Raw genomic sequence first — 17,093 nt, 5'->3', positions numbered from 1 at the left:
GATAGCCTGGGTTTTGTGTACCAGTTAACACCAACTGTTCTCCATGTACCCTCCCTTGTCCTACCTTCCTTCTTCCACACTTCAATTGATATAATTGGCTATGTTCCATTGAGTGACAAGAGAAGAACCCCCTTTTGGAACGTTCATTCAAGCGTTCCATGGCTGCAAAGCATACATGTTCTCTACTTTGGGGGAGCTGGTTTTTGGGCAACTATCACTTTTGGCATGCCCCCCTAGCTCCCCCTCCCCCATTAACAGGAGTTTGCTGAGACTCTATGTCTATGCACATGCTCATTAACAGCCAACAATACACAAATAGATTATTCTTACTTGAAGAATTACATGTACTCAATAAAACCTATTCATACTGGCTGATATCACATCTAGCCTACCATCTCCATAATGGTCTACCCAGGGCTGCTGCATACTTCAAAGGCAGGCCCAGTGCCTCCGTTATGGAAGCTGCATTTCTGGAGATGTCCCCATTCACAACAATGGAGAAACCTCCTGAAATGCCGCTTCTGAGACTGCTTCAAAAATGCATCGACGATGCCTTTGAAGTCTGCAGCAGCCCCAGGATAGACCATTATAAAGAAGGTAAGGTAAAGTGTGCCGTCAAGTCGGTGTCGACCCCTGGCACCCACAGAGTCCTGTGGTCTTCTTTGGTAGAATACAGGAGAGGTTTACCATTGCCTCCTCCCATGCAGGATGAGATGATGCCTCTCCGCATCTTCCTATATTGCTGCTGCTCAATATAGTACGAGCGGGGATTTGAAGCAGCAACCTTCTGCTTGTTAGTCAAGCATTTCCCCACTGCACCACTTAAGGTAGGCTGAACATAACATTGGCCTATATTTTCTGCATGAATTAGAGTTCTGAGTCTAAAAACAAGAACAAAAATTATCTGAGTGTGCAGGAGACAGTTTAATAAAATAATAAAATAAAAATAAAAATAAAATGTCTAACAGTCCTGTGTGTTCCAAGGCACAGCTCTTTTTCTATATGTGTACAAAACATATCAGATCAGTTCAGGTGACTCCTTCGCCTGCCCAGTCCACCATACATGGTAAGGACAGGAGTGTTGTCCTTTCCCTTATTTCAGTCATGCAGGGACTCCTGCTTCCTAATGCAGAAGGGAGTGGTTTGCACACCAGCAAGGGGTGGTGGTGGAGAGAATGTGTTCACAAAGCATATCTATATAATTAATTCCTGTTGAGGGGATGCATGGGGATGTGGCAAGCTCCGCCCCCGCTGCAGCCATGTCCAATGGTGGGCCCAGAGGGGGCGACATGTGCAAGGGTGAGAGGGAGGAGTGCATGCCAGGAGCTGGCTGGGCAACGGGCGACGAGAGGAGGACAGGCAGTGGGCAAAGCCCCGCCACCCCGAAGAGGAGGACAGTGAGGTGGATGGAGGAGGTGGCGGCAGGACGGCCTGGACCTGCCCCCCCCCCGGGGTGAGACAGCGGCAGCAGCATGGTTGGAGGACGGCTGGGCCCAACTAGAGGTGCAGATGCTCTGTGCCCAGGTCCACTAGTATGTCTTTATGATGTGTGGTGGACCAGGTAGGAGAAGTATTATCTAAACCTGCCCCATAAACAATATCTCTTGCACACAAGTGTTTACAAAATAATAAATATGAAAAATATTTCCCTGGAAACCTAAAGAGCAAAGCTTTAAAGATATACTGTATGTTTCAAGTAGTTTATGCATTTTAACATAAACACGTATTATCTATATTTAAAAATAGACAGACAGGACGATTGTTTATTGAACATGAGAGAATCCCACCCTTTAGTGGTAATCTCAGGTGGTTGAATGCCTATCAGTTGCATTACTGTTTCTGAATGTCCCTTTTAATGAGAAGCAGAAATGTCCGAAGCAGAGAGTCATGCAGAGACAAAATGAGTATATCCTCCAATGAGGATGGGTAGTTTTGCTTTGCCTCTATACCAGTCATGATTGCATAATCAATGGTAGAGGATGCAGAGATGCAGTCTCAGTGGAGGCTGATTGGAAAGAGGCAAGTCCAAAACAGTGACCCATGCAGAGCTGCATCTCAAGATGGGTTATCCTGCTGCATCTTTGCCCAATCCAGAGGGGGAAGGTGGCTGGAAGGAGGCAAGCTAGAGCAATAAATCATGCAGAGACACAGCAGCAGAGAGCCTCATAAGAACATGCCCTGCTGGACCAGGCTCAAGACCTATCTAGTCCAGCATCTTGTTTCCCACAGTGGCCCACCAGATGCCTCTAGGAAGCCCACGGGGCATGCCCTCTCTCACTTGCTGTTGCTCCCCTGCAACTGGTATTTGGAGGTTTCTTGCCTCTGAGGCTGGAGGTGGCCTATAACCACCACACTACTAGTACCCATTGATAGAACTGTCCTCCTTGATGGTTTGGCTGCTTTGGACCCTCAGGAGTTTTTAATTATTTAATTTAGATTTGATCTCTTTTTCAGGGCACACAAGTGTGCCCCAGCCTTCGGCACAGAACCCCTACCTGAACTCTCTGTGGCTGCTGACACTTTGTAGCATGCGTTTGTTTATGTGTGAGCATCCATCAATACATGACATGGATTTGACACATTCATTGCTGCAATCTGGAATACTTGCAACCACTGTGGCATGCATTGAATTAGTCACAGGAAATTTAGAAATGTTGAAAAAGGGAAACTTTGGGGAAAGGAAAAGTGGGAGGGCTAGTATGGGAATTAACACCTCATTGGTTCCTATAGTTGTCCAGTGGTATAAAGGGGGGTATTTACCATTGCCAGGCTTTGTCAAGGAGACTTGTCATACCCAGCTTCACTCCAGGACCTTGCCTGTGAGACACATCCACTGCACCATGTGGGCAAAGGTACTGTATTGACTTGTTTTGCGGAAGACCAGCGAGGGGAATAAATGCTCTCACTTCCATTACAAAACTAAGCAGCTGGAGGGAGAGGAAGATTGGGCAGGGTTGGGACATGCTCAATGGAATGGGGGCTACAGTTTTGCAAAAAGGGAAATGAAGACATTTGTGTGGTTATATCCAAGGAGACTAAAGCATTTTAAAAGAGCTGAAGGCTGATTCAGAGAGACTTTTCTCCATGGCACACACCAGAATTGCAGAACAGGACCCACCAAGCTGAGTGCAAACCACCAGAGGCTCAATAATTGTCCTGTTTTTGTTGCTCACCAAGGACTGCAGAAACCAGGCAAATATCGAGCACCTGGCAAGACCAAAACACATGCTTCTGTGGGCCAACTTGAGCTTAGGAGGTTGTGAGTTGTGCAAGCCTAATGCCCCTGTGTTAGCTCTGATTAAGCAGGTTTTGCAAGTTTTGGAAGGACTACAAAAATGGAAGGACTACAAAAACTTCAAAATCCATATTCTGGGAATACTGTTATTACGAGGACCAACCAAAATAACACAAGCCTTGAGCAGCTAGTTTTTTTATTCTTAAGAGCTCTTCATCTGACTGGATTGTTAGAAAAGTGGGGGTGGGGCAGCTAGGCTTGGTGAAATCTCCCCACCCCCACCCCCCACACAAAGGTCTGTGTTTCATAAAAGTCTTCAGATGGAGTCAGGAGAATTTATGCAAATTCATGTTGTTCAGTCTCAATAGGTGCTAGACACGATCTCAGCCTTTCCCTGGGGCTTCTGGGATGAAGAAGATTCAATAATAGCTGTAGCCAAATTTTTAGAAAATATAAAATCTAGCCGTTTACTCTGTTCTGTCATTGGCACTAATGAAGCACAAAATCCCTTGTCAGGAATTGAACAGAAGTAAGAGAATCATGATAAGCGTGATTAAAAGGTAGAGATTAATTTAGGTGTTCACTAGGCAGAAAACCAATAGAAGTCAAATTAGTGGTACTGTATTACCCCTGTTAACTGAGCAGAGACACTTTTTAAACTGGCGATTCTCTTATACTTAGCTCCTATCCAATCCCAGCACATCATCCCTCCAGTGGCTGCTGCTGGTATCAGCCTTATGTTTCTTTTTAGATTGTGAGCCCTTTGGGGACAGGTATAGTAGTTGTTGTAGCAGCAGCAGTAGTATCTAGAGGTTGACGGGCATTCCACCCTCAAAAAAATAATGACCTATTTTCAGAGGGTGGAAATTATGTTCCTATAGTTTCAAAAGTCATGTGCTGGACAGCTAAGTGTAGTATTCTCCAAATTCTATCAAAATGGTAGGCAGCTTTGCGAGAACATAAAACAAATCCAAAAGCCACATTCTAGTAATACTTGTATTAGGATCAACCAAAATAACAAGAGATCTTGAGTAGTTAATTTTTGACCCCTTCATCAGACCCCAGCCTGGATGATAAGAAAAGCAAAGTTGGGGTGAGCTGGGCCTGATGAAACAGCTCCCAAAACGTATGAGCAGGGATTATGATGTGATGTGTATGCATACTGTTTGCAACAATGGTTCCAATGTATGAAATATTATGATCTGTATCCAGTCCAAACTGGGTGGCAGAACAAGAGATGAAGAAGGCTGCCAGGCTAGAAAGTTGCAAGTGGGAATGATATTGCTTGCATAAGCCAGAGGAGTGAGGAAATAATGTAGGGAAAGGGGTGGCTTTGGAAAGGGGAACCTGAAGTCACTGATATTGTTTGTTTGTTTGTTTGTTTGCCAGAATATTACTGGAAGTTTTGCCAATGCGATCCATGGTCTGAACGCAAGTCACATGACCAAAGTGGTTATGCAGAGGAGCAAACGAATGATTCTGGATACCTTAGGAGTTGGCCTGCTAGGCACCAAGACAGATGTCTTTCAAAAAATGACACAGTACAGTAAGGTATGATGATTGAAATGCACATGACATATTTGGGTGTGGTTATTTTAAAAGGCAAGTACAGACCTTCATCGGTGGGTGGGATCTCTGACCCGATGAGCAGGGGCATAGCAAGGATGGAATGGGCCTGGGGATGAGATTTTAAAATGGGCCCCTTGCTGCCTTCCTCTCCTCTCTGCAACATAACCTGTGCAAAGTCAGGATCGTGGCTGATATATATTGTTTTCATATCTTTACTTTGTAAAATACTGTTTTTAATTGTTCAAAGTTGCTCTAGAAACTCTCCTTTATTTAAATGATTTCCTATTAACATATTTTAAATAAAATAGCTCAAATATTCTCAAATATCAACTTGTCCCACCCCAAGACTTTGGAATGTGCTTCCTGCTGAAATAAGAGCCTCCCCATCTCTGACAACTGTTTAAAAGTCTCTGAAGGCACAATTATTCAACCAAACTTGAATTGTGGTTTTAAATTGTTTTGATATTTTAATTTTTGTTTGAATATGTTTTATGTTGCGAACTGCCCAAAGCTGCAAGTTTGGGGTGGTGTGTGTGTATGTGTGAAAATGTGTGTATATATATTAGCAGATGGAGGAGCCATTCTTGATGTTTTCTTTTCTCATATTGATATCAATTTGGCTTCATTAGTTACTCTATGCAACAACAACCTTATACCAAATAACTAGTTAATGTACATAAGATTGTACATTAGCATTTCATTGAAGTATATTTGTATTGTAGCATATTTCATTTTGCACTTTAACAGATGTAGCCAATGGTTTTGTAAAATAACTAGTGATTATTTACTGAATTTCACACATTAGCTGTTACACCAGTAATCCACACCACACACCTGCCCTCCACCTCCGTCAATCTGAGTAATACGTGCTTTAGAGGAGAGTGGCATGAATTTGGCAGGAAAGCTAGAGAAACTCCAGCAACAGGATCAGGCAGGCTGGCGGAGGCCCTGCCTGCCACACTCGCACCCAGCTCCCACAGGCCAGCCGCACCCCCTGCCCGTGGAGCTTAAGAGCGATCAGGCAGGCTGGCAGGGCCCTGCTGCAGATCTTGCTTGGCTACCCGGTGCTTTCCCTCCTCCTCGCTCTATCCCTCTCAGTTCTTCACACTCTCTCTTTGGGTGGAGGCAGGCGAGGTAACAAAACACGTCATGTGCCATGCGCCACAGAATATGCAGACTCAGGCAATGCTGCAGCAGGCTGCTTAGCTCACCTGGATGGTGAGCAGGGGAGCTGGAGATGGGGTGGGGGCTGGCCGAGGCGCCTTGCCCCCACCAACCCTGTGGGCCTGGGGACAATTGTCCTCCCTTGCTCTATTATTGCTACGCCCCTGCCTGTGAGTAAGATTTAACTAGGCTATGGATAGGTTGTGTGTAATAAGCTATGTTGCATTTTTATTTTTTAAAGACTTTGTTGTGTACCAAAATCAACCTAAATGCTGTGCCCAGAAAGCTGAATTCTGCTGTCAAATATACATATACATTATACAAAGTTGCTTATAATTGCTCATTTTGCATAATTTATTTCAGCTAACCACAAGGAGGAAGCTAAGCAGGGCACTGAAGCTCTTCTCTCTGACCCCTGGGATCTTACCAAACCCCTCTCCCTCCACCCCAGGACTTGATAGATTTCACCAGACATTGACCATGCACTTTCAAGGGCTAGCAGGGTGAAGGCAGACATAATACAAGTGCACGAATGGTCATGCATTTACCTGTTCATTTGTCATCTTATGACTTTTGGACAAGGAAACATTTTATTTGTGACAGTGCAAAAAAAAAAGTGGTTAAATCAAAGGCTGAGCATACAGCTGTTGCTGCAGCCTTGCAAAACCCATCCTGTTTCTCCCTAGTGCTCAACCATGGAGAGGAATATATATATATATATATATATATATATATATATATATATATATATATATATATATATATTTAATGCAATGGGGGTATCACAGTAAATTTGAGTCCACAAATGCCTATACAACAGTAAATGTTCCCACCAAGTTCAAGGCACTTACTCCCTGATGTGTACACTTATGACTGTAGCCTCAAACATGTCCCACACAAATCTATGAGGCATAAGAGTGCTTAACTTTAGAAGGACCATGCTAGGAGTTTTTAAAGGATGCTACAGGATGTTTGGCTACAGTCTAATTTACACATAGCTGAGGATCTCAGTGAGGATTGCTTTCAAGTATGCAATAGGGCCGGCTGCATATTGTTCTTTGCTCAACTGGCTGTTGAATCAGCTAGAAAATGTGAAAACAACTCTGGACTCAAGTGTGTAGCTCAGTTTAAATACCACATGTTTAGTCTTCGTTGCTCTCCAATTCATGTTTGCAAAAATGAATATTATGTCAATGGTACAAGTGTTTGTCTTGCAAAATAATTGACATCAAGAAGCAGTAGTAAAATGGCTGTTTTGCATTATCCCCAAAATTAGTATTAAGTATTAATATTATACTAATATTAATTAGTATTAGTATTAAGCTGTACAAAATTATTACAGATCTACAGTTCAGATGCATCCAGCTCTGTTTGGGCTCATCCAGATGTCAGGCTACCTCCCTTGTATGCAGCTTTTGTGAATGGTGTGGCGGTAAGGAGCTCTATCTGATTGTTATAATGACTTGTTGAGGGAGGAATCGTATTTCATTTGCTATCCAGAACTATCCAGCTTGATTTGGATCAAAACCATGAAACTGGGGGAAAGGATTTGCTTCTCTGTCATTTTCTCCTATTAAAATCCTCACTCGTCTTCAAGCTGCTATTTATTCTGTGAGGAAAACCACTTACAGGTATCTGTATCACAGATCTCCTATATCATAGTGTGATTGGCTACCAGATCCTGAGGATTCCTAGCAAGTTACCCAGGATGTTTCTTTAATAGCACTGGCTTTGTCAAAAGTCTATTCAGATCTTGGGTAAACATGCTCACCAATTGCCCCTGTAAGAGATATGTAACTTTTATTTTTTATTTGCATTAGATATCTAACACCTGAAAGTAGACCTCCCCAAAACATGAAATCCATGGTTAATTATTTTTGCTTAACAATATTATTAATAAACAGCCAACCAATGTTCAGCTCTTTACAGAACAACATAAACAAAATTGGAGGAGGTGGGGGGAATAGACAGGCCTTTGTCCCTAAGCCAGGGACAAAGTTTAGATATTAAACGAGGAAAAGACAACAAATTGGAGGGAATGGAGATGCTAGAAAGAATTACATATTTAAATATCAGGTTGAATCCTCAATTTAAAACCAGAATTTTCCCCCTGAAAAGGTTCACTCCATGGATTTTGACGACACCTGGCATCCAACCACACACCCATCTGGGGCAGTGTTGCCTGCTCTCCTTGCTATTTCGGAAGCCTTGCCTGAGAAGCAAAAGGTTTCTGGCCTTGATCTGCTTTTGGCTTTTAATGTAGGAATTGAAGTACAAGGTAGACTGATGCACTTTTCCAATGAGGCCAGCTATCTTCCTAGAAGGTAAGTTGAACACACACACACACACCCCTTAACTCTGTTATAGAAAACATGCCATCCTGTTCAACAAGAATAAGTTTGGTCTGAGGACTGGGGAGATTTGGATGGAAATTATACCTCATTTGGCAAGACACTTGCAGATATACTGCCCTACCAAAATAGAAATTAGTGTCCACAGTGGCACTCATAGGACTTTTTGCTGTTGTCCACTACTGAAAGAGAGCTGGTCTTGTGGTAGCAAGCATGACTTGTCCCCTTAGCTAAGCAGGGTCCACCCTGGTTGCATATGAATGGGAGACTTGATGTGTGAGCACTGCAAGATATTCCCCTCAGGGGATGGAGCTGCTCTGGGAAGAGCAGAAGGTTCCAAGTTCCCTCCCTGGCTTCTCCAAAATAGGGCAGAGAGAGATTCCTGCCTGCTACCTTGGAGAAGCTGCTGCCAGTCTGTGAAGACAACACTGATAGATAGACCAGTAGTCTGACTCAGTATATGGCAGCTTCCTATGTTCCTATTCCTATGACACACTCTAGTTCATGTTGCACAAGGAGTGCCTCATTTGTACTTATACAGTGCAAATTGCACCCTAGTAAGCATACATTTCTGGAGACCCTGCCATTTATAATAAGTAAAGCACATAGCCAGCAGTCTCCTGCTGAAATGAATAGAGCTTAAAAATTCATATCTTTGGTTAGACTGCATCCATAATCCTGACTGCAATAGAATTTTCAAGAATTTTACACAACAGACATCTATTTAAAGAAGTTGAGCTGACTTGTCAAAAGGCAGATCTGGGGCAATCAACAGCTGGCAGAAACATAACTGGAGGTAGGAAAAGGGTTAAGAAACTCCCCCCCTTTCCATTTTAGATTGCAGCCTCCATGCCTGCATTTTGTCTGAGAAAGAGATGCAAGGGCCAGGATTCCTCAAGAATCACCTGCTGCCTTGCCCACAATGAGAAAGGCCCTGCTCTCTTTACATGAAATCAGTGACAAGAGAGCAGGTGTACAAAAGACAGGGCCTTGGTAGTGCCAGAACTGTGGAACACTTTATTTCAAACAAATACTTACTTACCTGCTGTTTTTAAGAGGTGGTGCAATTTGCTGCTTTTAACTTGTGTTTATTGAGGCTCTTTGTTTTTAATTGCATTTTTAAGCCACTTTGAAGGGTTCCCAGAAAAACAGCAACACATGTGCATTTTGCCTCTAGCATGCATACAGCTGGGCTGCAGTCCTACGTACACCTACATGGAAGAAGCCCCATTGAATTCAAGGAGCTGAGTAAGCACACACAGGCTCATACTGCATCACTTACTCTACATATTAGACCAATTATAACTAGCGGACCTATTTGAAATGAGACAGGATAGAGTCAGTCTGGCTCAGTGGCCAGAATAGTGATCTTAGACCAGCAAATCACTGCATTAAGCTGACTGGATGGCTTTGGACCAGTCACTACCTCTCAGCCTAATCTACCACACACAGACAATTTCTGGTGGGGGCCCTTAGAAGAAAGTAGGGAAAGGTGCAATAAATAAAAATGAGTCCGTGCTTTTTTGTGGATGAATGGCACCCATTTCAGTAGTCTCGCTTGACCCTTGTGATCAGATCTTTCTGAACCTCTTCTAAATTGGTGCCGTTGTGCTTTTTTCTCAGGTTCCACCCTCCATCCATCCTCGGCACCCTGGGAAGTGCTGCAGCAGCTGCCAAACTCCTGGGTCTCAATCAATATCAATGCAAGGAAGCATTGGCTATTGCTGCATCCTATGCTGGTGCACCACTGGCTAATGCAGCCACACAAACGAAGCCTCTTCACATGGGCAATGCAAGTAGGCATGGCCTGGAAGCTGCCTTCCTGGCCTCTTTGGGCCTTCAAGCAAACAAGCTGATCCTGGACCTCGAGTCGGGCTTTGGGGCCTTTTACACTGACTACTCCCCCCAGAGTCTGCCAAGTCTGCAATCCTATTCATGGCTTCTGGACCAACAAGACGTAGCTATCAAGCGCTTTCCAGCACACCTGGGAACACACTGGATGGCAGAGGCAGCCCTGGCAGTAAGGAAGCACCTTGCAAAGAGTGGGGAGTCCCTCCCCAGTGGCAGAATCAAGACCATTGTGCTTAGTGTCCCAGATATTAGATATGTGAACAGGCAATTTCCTACCTCAGAACATGAAGCCAGGCATTCTTTCCAGTTTGCCGCATGTACTGCCCTGCTAGATGGTTACATCTCTATGGAGTCATTCAAAGAGAAGAACATCTCCAGGCCAGAGTTAAATGAACTGCTCAGAAAGACACACATGGAGCATTCTCCTGACAACAAGCCCAGTTTCAATACCCTTTACTGTGACATGAACATCACCCTCCATGATGGGGAAGTATTGTCCGAACGTTGCGACACATTCTATGGACACTGGAGGAAGCCATTAAGCCAGGGAGATCTGGTGAAAAAATTCCAGTCTAATGCTTCCACTGCTCTTTCAACAGAAGCCACTGAAAGCATTGTGGAAATAGTCGATAATTTAGAAAAACTAGAAGACAGCAGCATATTGACCTCCCTTCTTCAAGGGGCCAGGTCAGCAAAGGATCAATTACAGGGCAGACAAGGACTGTTTTGAGGGGAGAACACACACACAATGAAACTTGCATTGTTTCAGTAACATCTTAAATATTTGTCAGGGCCCAGGGTTTTTATATTAGCATTATTTCTCAAAATTCTCCTTCAGTGGACAAGCGGCAGTTCTGCAAATGTCTATTTGATACATAATGCATGTGTACATCTACAAAATGCAGTAGGCAGGATACAAAATGTCAGACAAGTGCGTCTTCATTCCCAGTGAAACTCTGGACTGTTTTCCAAACAGCAGCCCCCAATGCCATAGAGAAAGATACGTTTGCATGTGAGGGGATTTTCAAAAGCAGATTGTGATATGGTAGGGAAATCTCCCATTCAAAGTCAAAAACTCACTTCGTAAGCCCAAGCTCTTGGGTACCCCTAAAGTAGCTCTTTGGATCCTGGCCAACACATGTGTGAGTTTGTAAACCTGCATATTATACAGGTACACATGTGAAGGACCTATGCTGCGGTATAGCCACTCACTGTTTTTGAGTAGCCTCCTCAAGTATTCCGAGTTTTGAGCTTAGACCAAAAACTCTAGCCCAATCTTTGGGCTCACTTGTAGTCTTGGGGATCACTCTTTTCTCCAGACAGTGGATTTGGGCTAAAAGTGGTGAAATTCACAATAAAAATGGCACCACCTAGCAGTAAGGGTTTAATGGCTATCGAGCACATGCATAAATCAGGCATAACATTGCTTGCAATATGTATGGCATTCAAAGTTGGATTTAACATGGTTAATTTTATATTCCTTAGAATTTTTTTTTAAAGAGTTGTGTGCTCTTTTTTCTTGTTTAGAAAGAAATAAAGTGTGCCTAAGTCTTTGCTGGATTGTGGTGCAGTATCTATTATACACCAGTACCAATGTGGGGAGCAGTGGGGGATATTCCAGTGGGTATCCACAATGGTAGTTAAAATCTACTTCTGTACTTGAGAGAAGTAAACACAGTTGCCAATAAAATATGTGCAAAAAAAATTGCATTTCTTCTTCTTGTACAAAGACTGTAATATCTATTACAGAGACCAATTTAAGAAGTTTCTGAATATGCCTAAATTTTGAAAATTAGCTTTTATGCAAATATTTCAGTTTTTATCTTAATGTATCGTTATTGACTAACAAAAATGCTATAAACGGAGCATTGGTTAATCACCGTGAAGGCTCCTTCTTGCTGTGGGGTCCAAGGACATCTCACAGATGGGTTATCTTCACCCACATGACACCAAGGCAGGACTATGCAAATTAGAGTTTAAGTTTGGGAGGAAGAAGCCCCTCCCCAGTTCTTTTGGTATCAGAAGCAACAGGCACAAAGATGCGAAGTAAGCCCCTGGTAAACTATGTGCAAAAAACAAGTCAAACAAACATGGCCAAAAACTAACTAGGCCAACGTTACAGTAATCACTTGGCAGAAAATTTACACTAACGGATTTCTGGACAGTAGGAGCTGGCACGAAGGGTGGGTCGAGACGCCCTTGGACCCTGCAGCAAGAAGGAGCCTTCACGGTGAGTAACCAATGCTCCGTTCTCTGCTGCTCTGGGTCCAAGGCCATCTCACATATGGGACATACCAAAGCTCTGGGTCCCAAGAGGAAGGGTACCAGCTACTACTGTGTAGGGAGCACCTGCTGGAGGACTCTCCTCCCGAACGCTGCCTGTGCAGATGCAAACATATCAAGTTTATAGTGTCTGGTAAAGGTAGAGGGAGCCCACCAGGTCACTGCTCGGCAGATGTCCTGGACAGGAGCGGTAGTGGGAAAAGCCGCTGACATGGCCGCTGACCTAGAGGAATGGGCGAGAATCATAGTCGGAACCTTAAGGCCTTGTGGTTCATACGCCAGAGATATACAAGCCTTAAGCCACCTAGCTATGGTGGTGGGTGTCACTGGCTGACCCATGGATCTGGGGAGAAAGGAAACAAAGAGGGACTCAGAGGTTCTAATGTGCTTGGTCCACCTGATGTAGATTATGAGACATCTGCGGACGTCGAGCTCATGCCACGCCTCTTCCACCGGGTGAACCGGGTGCAGGCAAAAGGAAGGTAGCATGACATCCTGGGACGTGTGAAAAGGGGAATGTTACCTTGGGACGCAAAAGGGTCTGGATTAGCTTAACCAAGTCTTCCGAGAAGATACCAAGGCTTTTGTGTCCGGACAGAGCCCTGAGCTCAGACATCCTGCGTGCAGCGGTGATGGCCACTAGGAATGCAAGTTTGAGTGATAGTATCCGCAGGGGAATAGAAGACAATGGCTCGGGGGGGAGGGGCTGAAGGGCCTGGAGAACGGTATGCAGCTTCCAGGTGGGGAAACGGTGGACCACCGGTGGGGACAGGAGAGTAGCACCCTGCAGGAAACGTCTGAGGTGTGGGTGGCAATGGCCAGCTCTCTTAGAGGTACCTGTGATGAGACCCATGAGGGAGAAGGCTTGGCATTTCAGAGTGATCGCTGAGCAACCCTTGTCCAAACCGTCTTGTAGGAATTGTAGCAAGTAAGACATGGAGGCGGACCCTCTTGGCACCCTGTGGTGGTCCAACCAGCGTAGGAAGGCCCTCCACTTAGACTGATATATTCGGTTAGTGGAAGGATGTCTGGAGACTAGCATGATGTTCAAGATGGTGTCGAGTATCCCTGGTGCTTCAGGAGGCGCTGCTCAGTTTCCAGGTGGCTAGCTTTAACCAGCCTGGATCGGGATGAGAGACCAGGCCTTGTTGCAGGAGATCTGGTGTGACGGGGCGGGGGGCAGCAGGTGGGGTTCCGAGGTGAGGTTGTAGATCTCTGCGAACCATGGCCTCCGTGGCCAGTACGGGGCCACCAGGATGAGCTGGGTTTGAAGGAGCTTGACTCTTCGCCAGACCCTTGCCAGGAGGGGAGTGGGAGGAAATGCGTAGAGGTGACCCTGGGGCCAAGGCGCCGAGAGGACATCCACTGCTCCCGCCTGTCGGCAGGGAAATCTCGTGAAGAAGCGTGGCAGCTGGGGTTGCAAACAGGTCCACCACTGGTAGGACTAAGTGCTTCACAATGAGGAGAAGGTTTTCGGGTTCGGGCGCCATTCCCCTGGTAGGAGGTCCGAGCGGCTCAACCAGTCTGCTATTGTATTCAGGTCGCCCTGGACGTGGTGAGCCATCAAGGGTTCCACATGGCGTTCTGCGCAGAGGAACAGTAGTGTTGTCTCCACCTGAAGGGGCCCGGACCCAGTACCCCCTTGACAATTTACATGAGCCTTCGCCGCAGTGTTGTCTGTGTGGAAAAGTACGTGGTGATGTAGCAGAGAGGTCACAAATTCCCGTAGGGCTAGGCAGATGGCCCTGAGTTCTAGCCAGTTTATGCTGTGTTGCCGTTCCTCCGCCAACCACCTGCCCTGGACTGACCAGTGCTAACAGTGTGCTCCCCATCCCCTTTTGCGGGCATCCGTGGTCACGATGATCCCAGGGGGATCAAGGAACTCCTCCCCCCCAAAAGATGTGGGGGTGAGCCACTACCTTAGGGAGCGTTGAACTTCTTGGGGCATAGCAACCCGTCAGTTGGACTTAATTGCTATGCCCGTCCGAAAGGGAAGGAGGAACCACTGCAGAGGCCTTGGATGGAAACGCCCCCAGGGCACGGACTGTAGGCTTGCCACCATCAGACCCAGAAATCTGGACAGGTCCATGAGATGTGCTAAGTTGGATTTCAGCACCTTTCGTACCTCTGAATCCAGGGTATATCTTTGGTCCCGGGGCAGGAAGAGTTTGTCCAGCTGGGTGTCTATCAGCCCTCCTAGGTGGAAGATCTGGTGTGCTGGGAGGAGTTTGGCCACTTCCACAAACTGTTTAGGGGTGGAAGGGTTATGCTAGACTGCTTAGAATCTGGGGAGGCTAGTGCACTTGTTTACTTTACCCACTGGCAGGGCCTCCTGAGAGGCTGCAGGGCTGGGCTCAAGGCATGTATGGTTTGGGCCATAAGTGGGGCCAGATCCGCCACCCGGAAGTCTCTGGGAAGCCTACGGTGAGACTGGCACTTGGGCATCAGGCCATTCGCCCTCAGACCTAGGTGGTCTAGGTCCTCCTGGCCCATTGGTTCAGTTGGTGAGTGGGGGTCCCCAATGGAGCTAGAAGGCAGTTGGAAGGGAAGGGTCTTGTGGGTTGCCATAGCCAAGTTCCCCGTACCACTATGAGGGGTAACCCTGGGGTTCTTGGGGACCCATGACCAGACATAACAACCCTACCTCACAGGGATGTTGTGAGGACAATGACGACCATGTACTCTGAGCTCCTCAGAGAAGAGCAGAACACGAGTGTTGAACATAACTAATAAAATAAAATAGATCACAGAGGAGTGAACACTGAGCTCCCTCCCACTAAATCTGGAAGCCACACTGTGAAAGAAGGGAGAGGCCCACCTGGTCCGCATTCCCTTTAATTCATTTATGTATTGTTTTCTTTTCCTTTTATTTATTTTATTTTATGTGTGTGTGTGTGTGTGTGTGTGTGTGTGTGTGTGTGTGTGTGTGTGTAATATTGTTAAGGCATCGTATCGCTCAAGATTTTGCCAATAACCCTCAATTCATGCACCCTAGTCAGGTGGCATATCCCCAGGAAGATCAAATAAGGCCTGGGCTACAGGGGTATTTTGGGTCAGACTAGATGACCCTGTGGAACCCACAGTTGGGAGGTAAGACTATTGAAAAAAGACCCAGCATGAGCTGAGCTCACCAGTTCCTTGGGTGCCGTCAAGGCTGGACTGCTGGTCACATGCCCTCCACAGCTGCACGTGATCTGGCTGCTGGAGCCTTCTTTGGGCCTTAGAACCCGAGGCCGCCATTGCCGGCAGGGGAGGAGTCTGCCTAGTCTTCCGCGCACCCCGGTTTGTCTGCCCAGGCAAGCGGGGATTGCGGGTACTCAAAATCAAATTCTGGCCAGCAAGGGGAGTCAGGGGAGAGCGGTATTGGAGGTGCTGCTCGGACCGCTTCCTGCCCATTGGCTGTGCTCCCTGCTGCTGCAGGACGCCACCACACGGCTGAACAGCGGTGTCCATGTGCTCCAGAGACCTCCGGCTGGAGTAAAAGCTCGCCGGCCAACACAGCTCAGGGCGGTGTCACTGGCAGCAGAGGAGGAGCAGGCCGGCCAGCTAGTTTTAGACTCCATCAGCACTTGTAGTACTCTGGGGAGTCCTTGCATAAAACAATTAGGATTAGCACAGACAGATAAGTAAGAAAAGGCAAACACAGCAACAGAGAAAACGAAACTGAAAGCGCCTGAGCGCTGAGAAAGCTGCCTCTCAGACCTATGATGGTCTGGATCTTCCTGGTCTATAATGCCAGGTGGGTGGGGAGGGTCCCCAAGGGAGCTAAGGGTCTGAAGCTGAGCCACGCCTTGGGGGACTCCGCTAGCTAGGTTCCCTGTGACCCTGAGGGGGTTGAACCCAGGGACAGTTGTTGTGAACTACCCCATGGTTTTGCACTCTGTATATGCTCAGAGGGAAAACACAGGCCTGAATTCCATATAATTCTGGGTTTAATGTTGGAGTAAGGGTGTCCCCCACACAGTGGACCCCAGATCAGAGATATCAGAGGAGTGGGCACTAACATCCCGCTGTCTGGATCTGGACCTGGATTTTTTGGATTTCTTAGTATGCTTTCTCTTTTCCTTTGCCTTCCTAGGAGCCTGGGTTTCGGAAGGGGAGATTCAGCGCTGGAAGAGGCCAGGGAGGCTCACCTAGAATGCTTACGCTTTTTTGCTTGTAAGGCCTCATATTGCTCAAAAGCAGTGGATAGAAGGTTCTCTACCCACAGACCCCAGGAGGTAGGCATATCAGAGAGCAATTCGGTTACAGTTCTGGGAGGTGGGCTATTCGGGGTTGGCTAGATGACCCCAAGGGAACCCCAGGTCAGAAGACATACAGGGCCCTGTCTGGGCCACGCTCACCACCTCCTGCTGGGTCGAGGATGCACTCCTGGTGACCATGCGTTGGACTGGCTGTGCCCTAGTGGGTGCGGGGTCCAACGCCATGCTCTCTGCTGCTCCTGCCGCTTTTGTTGAGGCCTTCTTGGAGGTTTTTTGTTGTGCAGATGCCAGTGCCGGCAGGCCCAGGTTTTTCTGGCCTATAGGGGGCCCTGGGTGTGCAGGCTTTTCTGGTGCATCCGAGGGCGGCAGGAGAGCGCTGGGGAACGCGGAGGCGGGAGCACTGCCCGGCCCGCTTCCTCACTTGCGGCCCTGCCTGTG

The 17,093-nt window shown here is 46.6% G+C and overlaps 1 protein-coding gene across 1 annotated transcript; it reads left to right on the top strand.

The window, feature by feature from the left end:
* The first annotated feature begins 455 nt into the window (after positions 1 to 455).
* Positions 456 to 11,730, top strand: ACOD1 (aconitate decarboxylase 1). Its single transcript, XM_053308941.1, has 5 exons — positions 456 to 602; positions 4,625 to 4,786; positions 7,311 to 7,400; positions 8,087 to 8,292; positions 9,943 to 11,730. Exons 1-5 carry the CDS (start codon positions 456 to 458, stop codon positions 10,898 to 10,900), a joined length of 1,563 nt encoding a protein of 520 aa, XP_053164916.1. The 3' UTR covers positions 10,901 to 11,730.
* Positions 11,731 to 17,093: the final 5,363 nt, after the last annotated feature.

This window comes from Hemicordylus capensis, chromosome 3, assembly GCF_027244095.1.
Source record: "Hemicordylus capensis ecotype Gifberg chromosome 3, rHemCap1.1.pri, whole genome shotgun sequence".
Taxonomy (NCBI): Eukaryota; Metazoa; Chordata; class Lepidosauria; order Squamata; family Cordylidae; genus Hemicordylus; species Hemicordylus capensis.
The sequence above is the reverse complement of the archived record's forward strand: the minus strand, read 5'-3'. Positions and strand labels throughout refer to the sequence as shown.

Coding starts and splice junctions, on each gene's coding strand:
- ACOD1 (XM_053308941.1), top strand. CDS start 456: ATGGAAGCTGCATTTCTGGAGATGTCCCCATTCACAACAATGGAGAAA. Junction 603..4,624: donor ACCATTATAAAGAAGGTAAG/GTAAAGTGTGCC, acceptor TTTGTTTGCCAG/AATATTACTGGAAGTTTTGC. Junction 8,293..9,942: donor GCCAGCTATCTTCCTAGAAG/GTAAGTTGAACA, acceptor CTTTTTTCTCAG/GTTCCACCCTCCATCCATCC.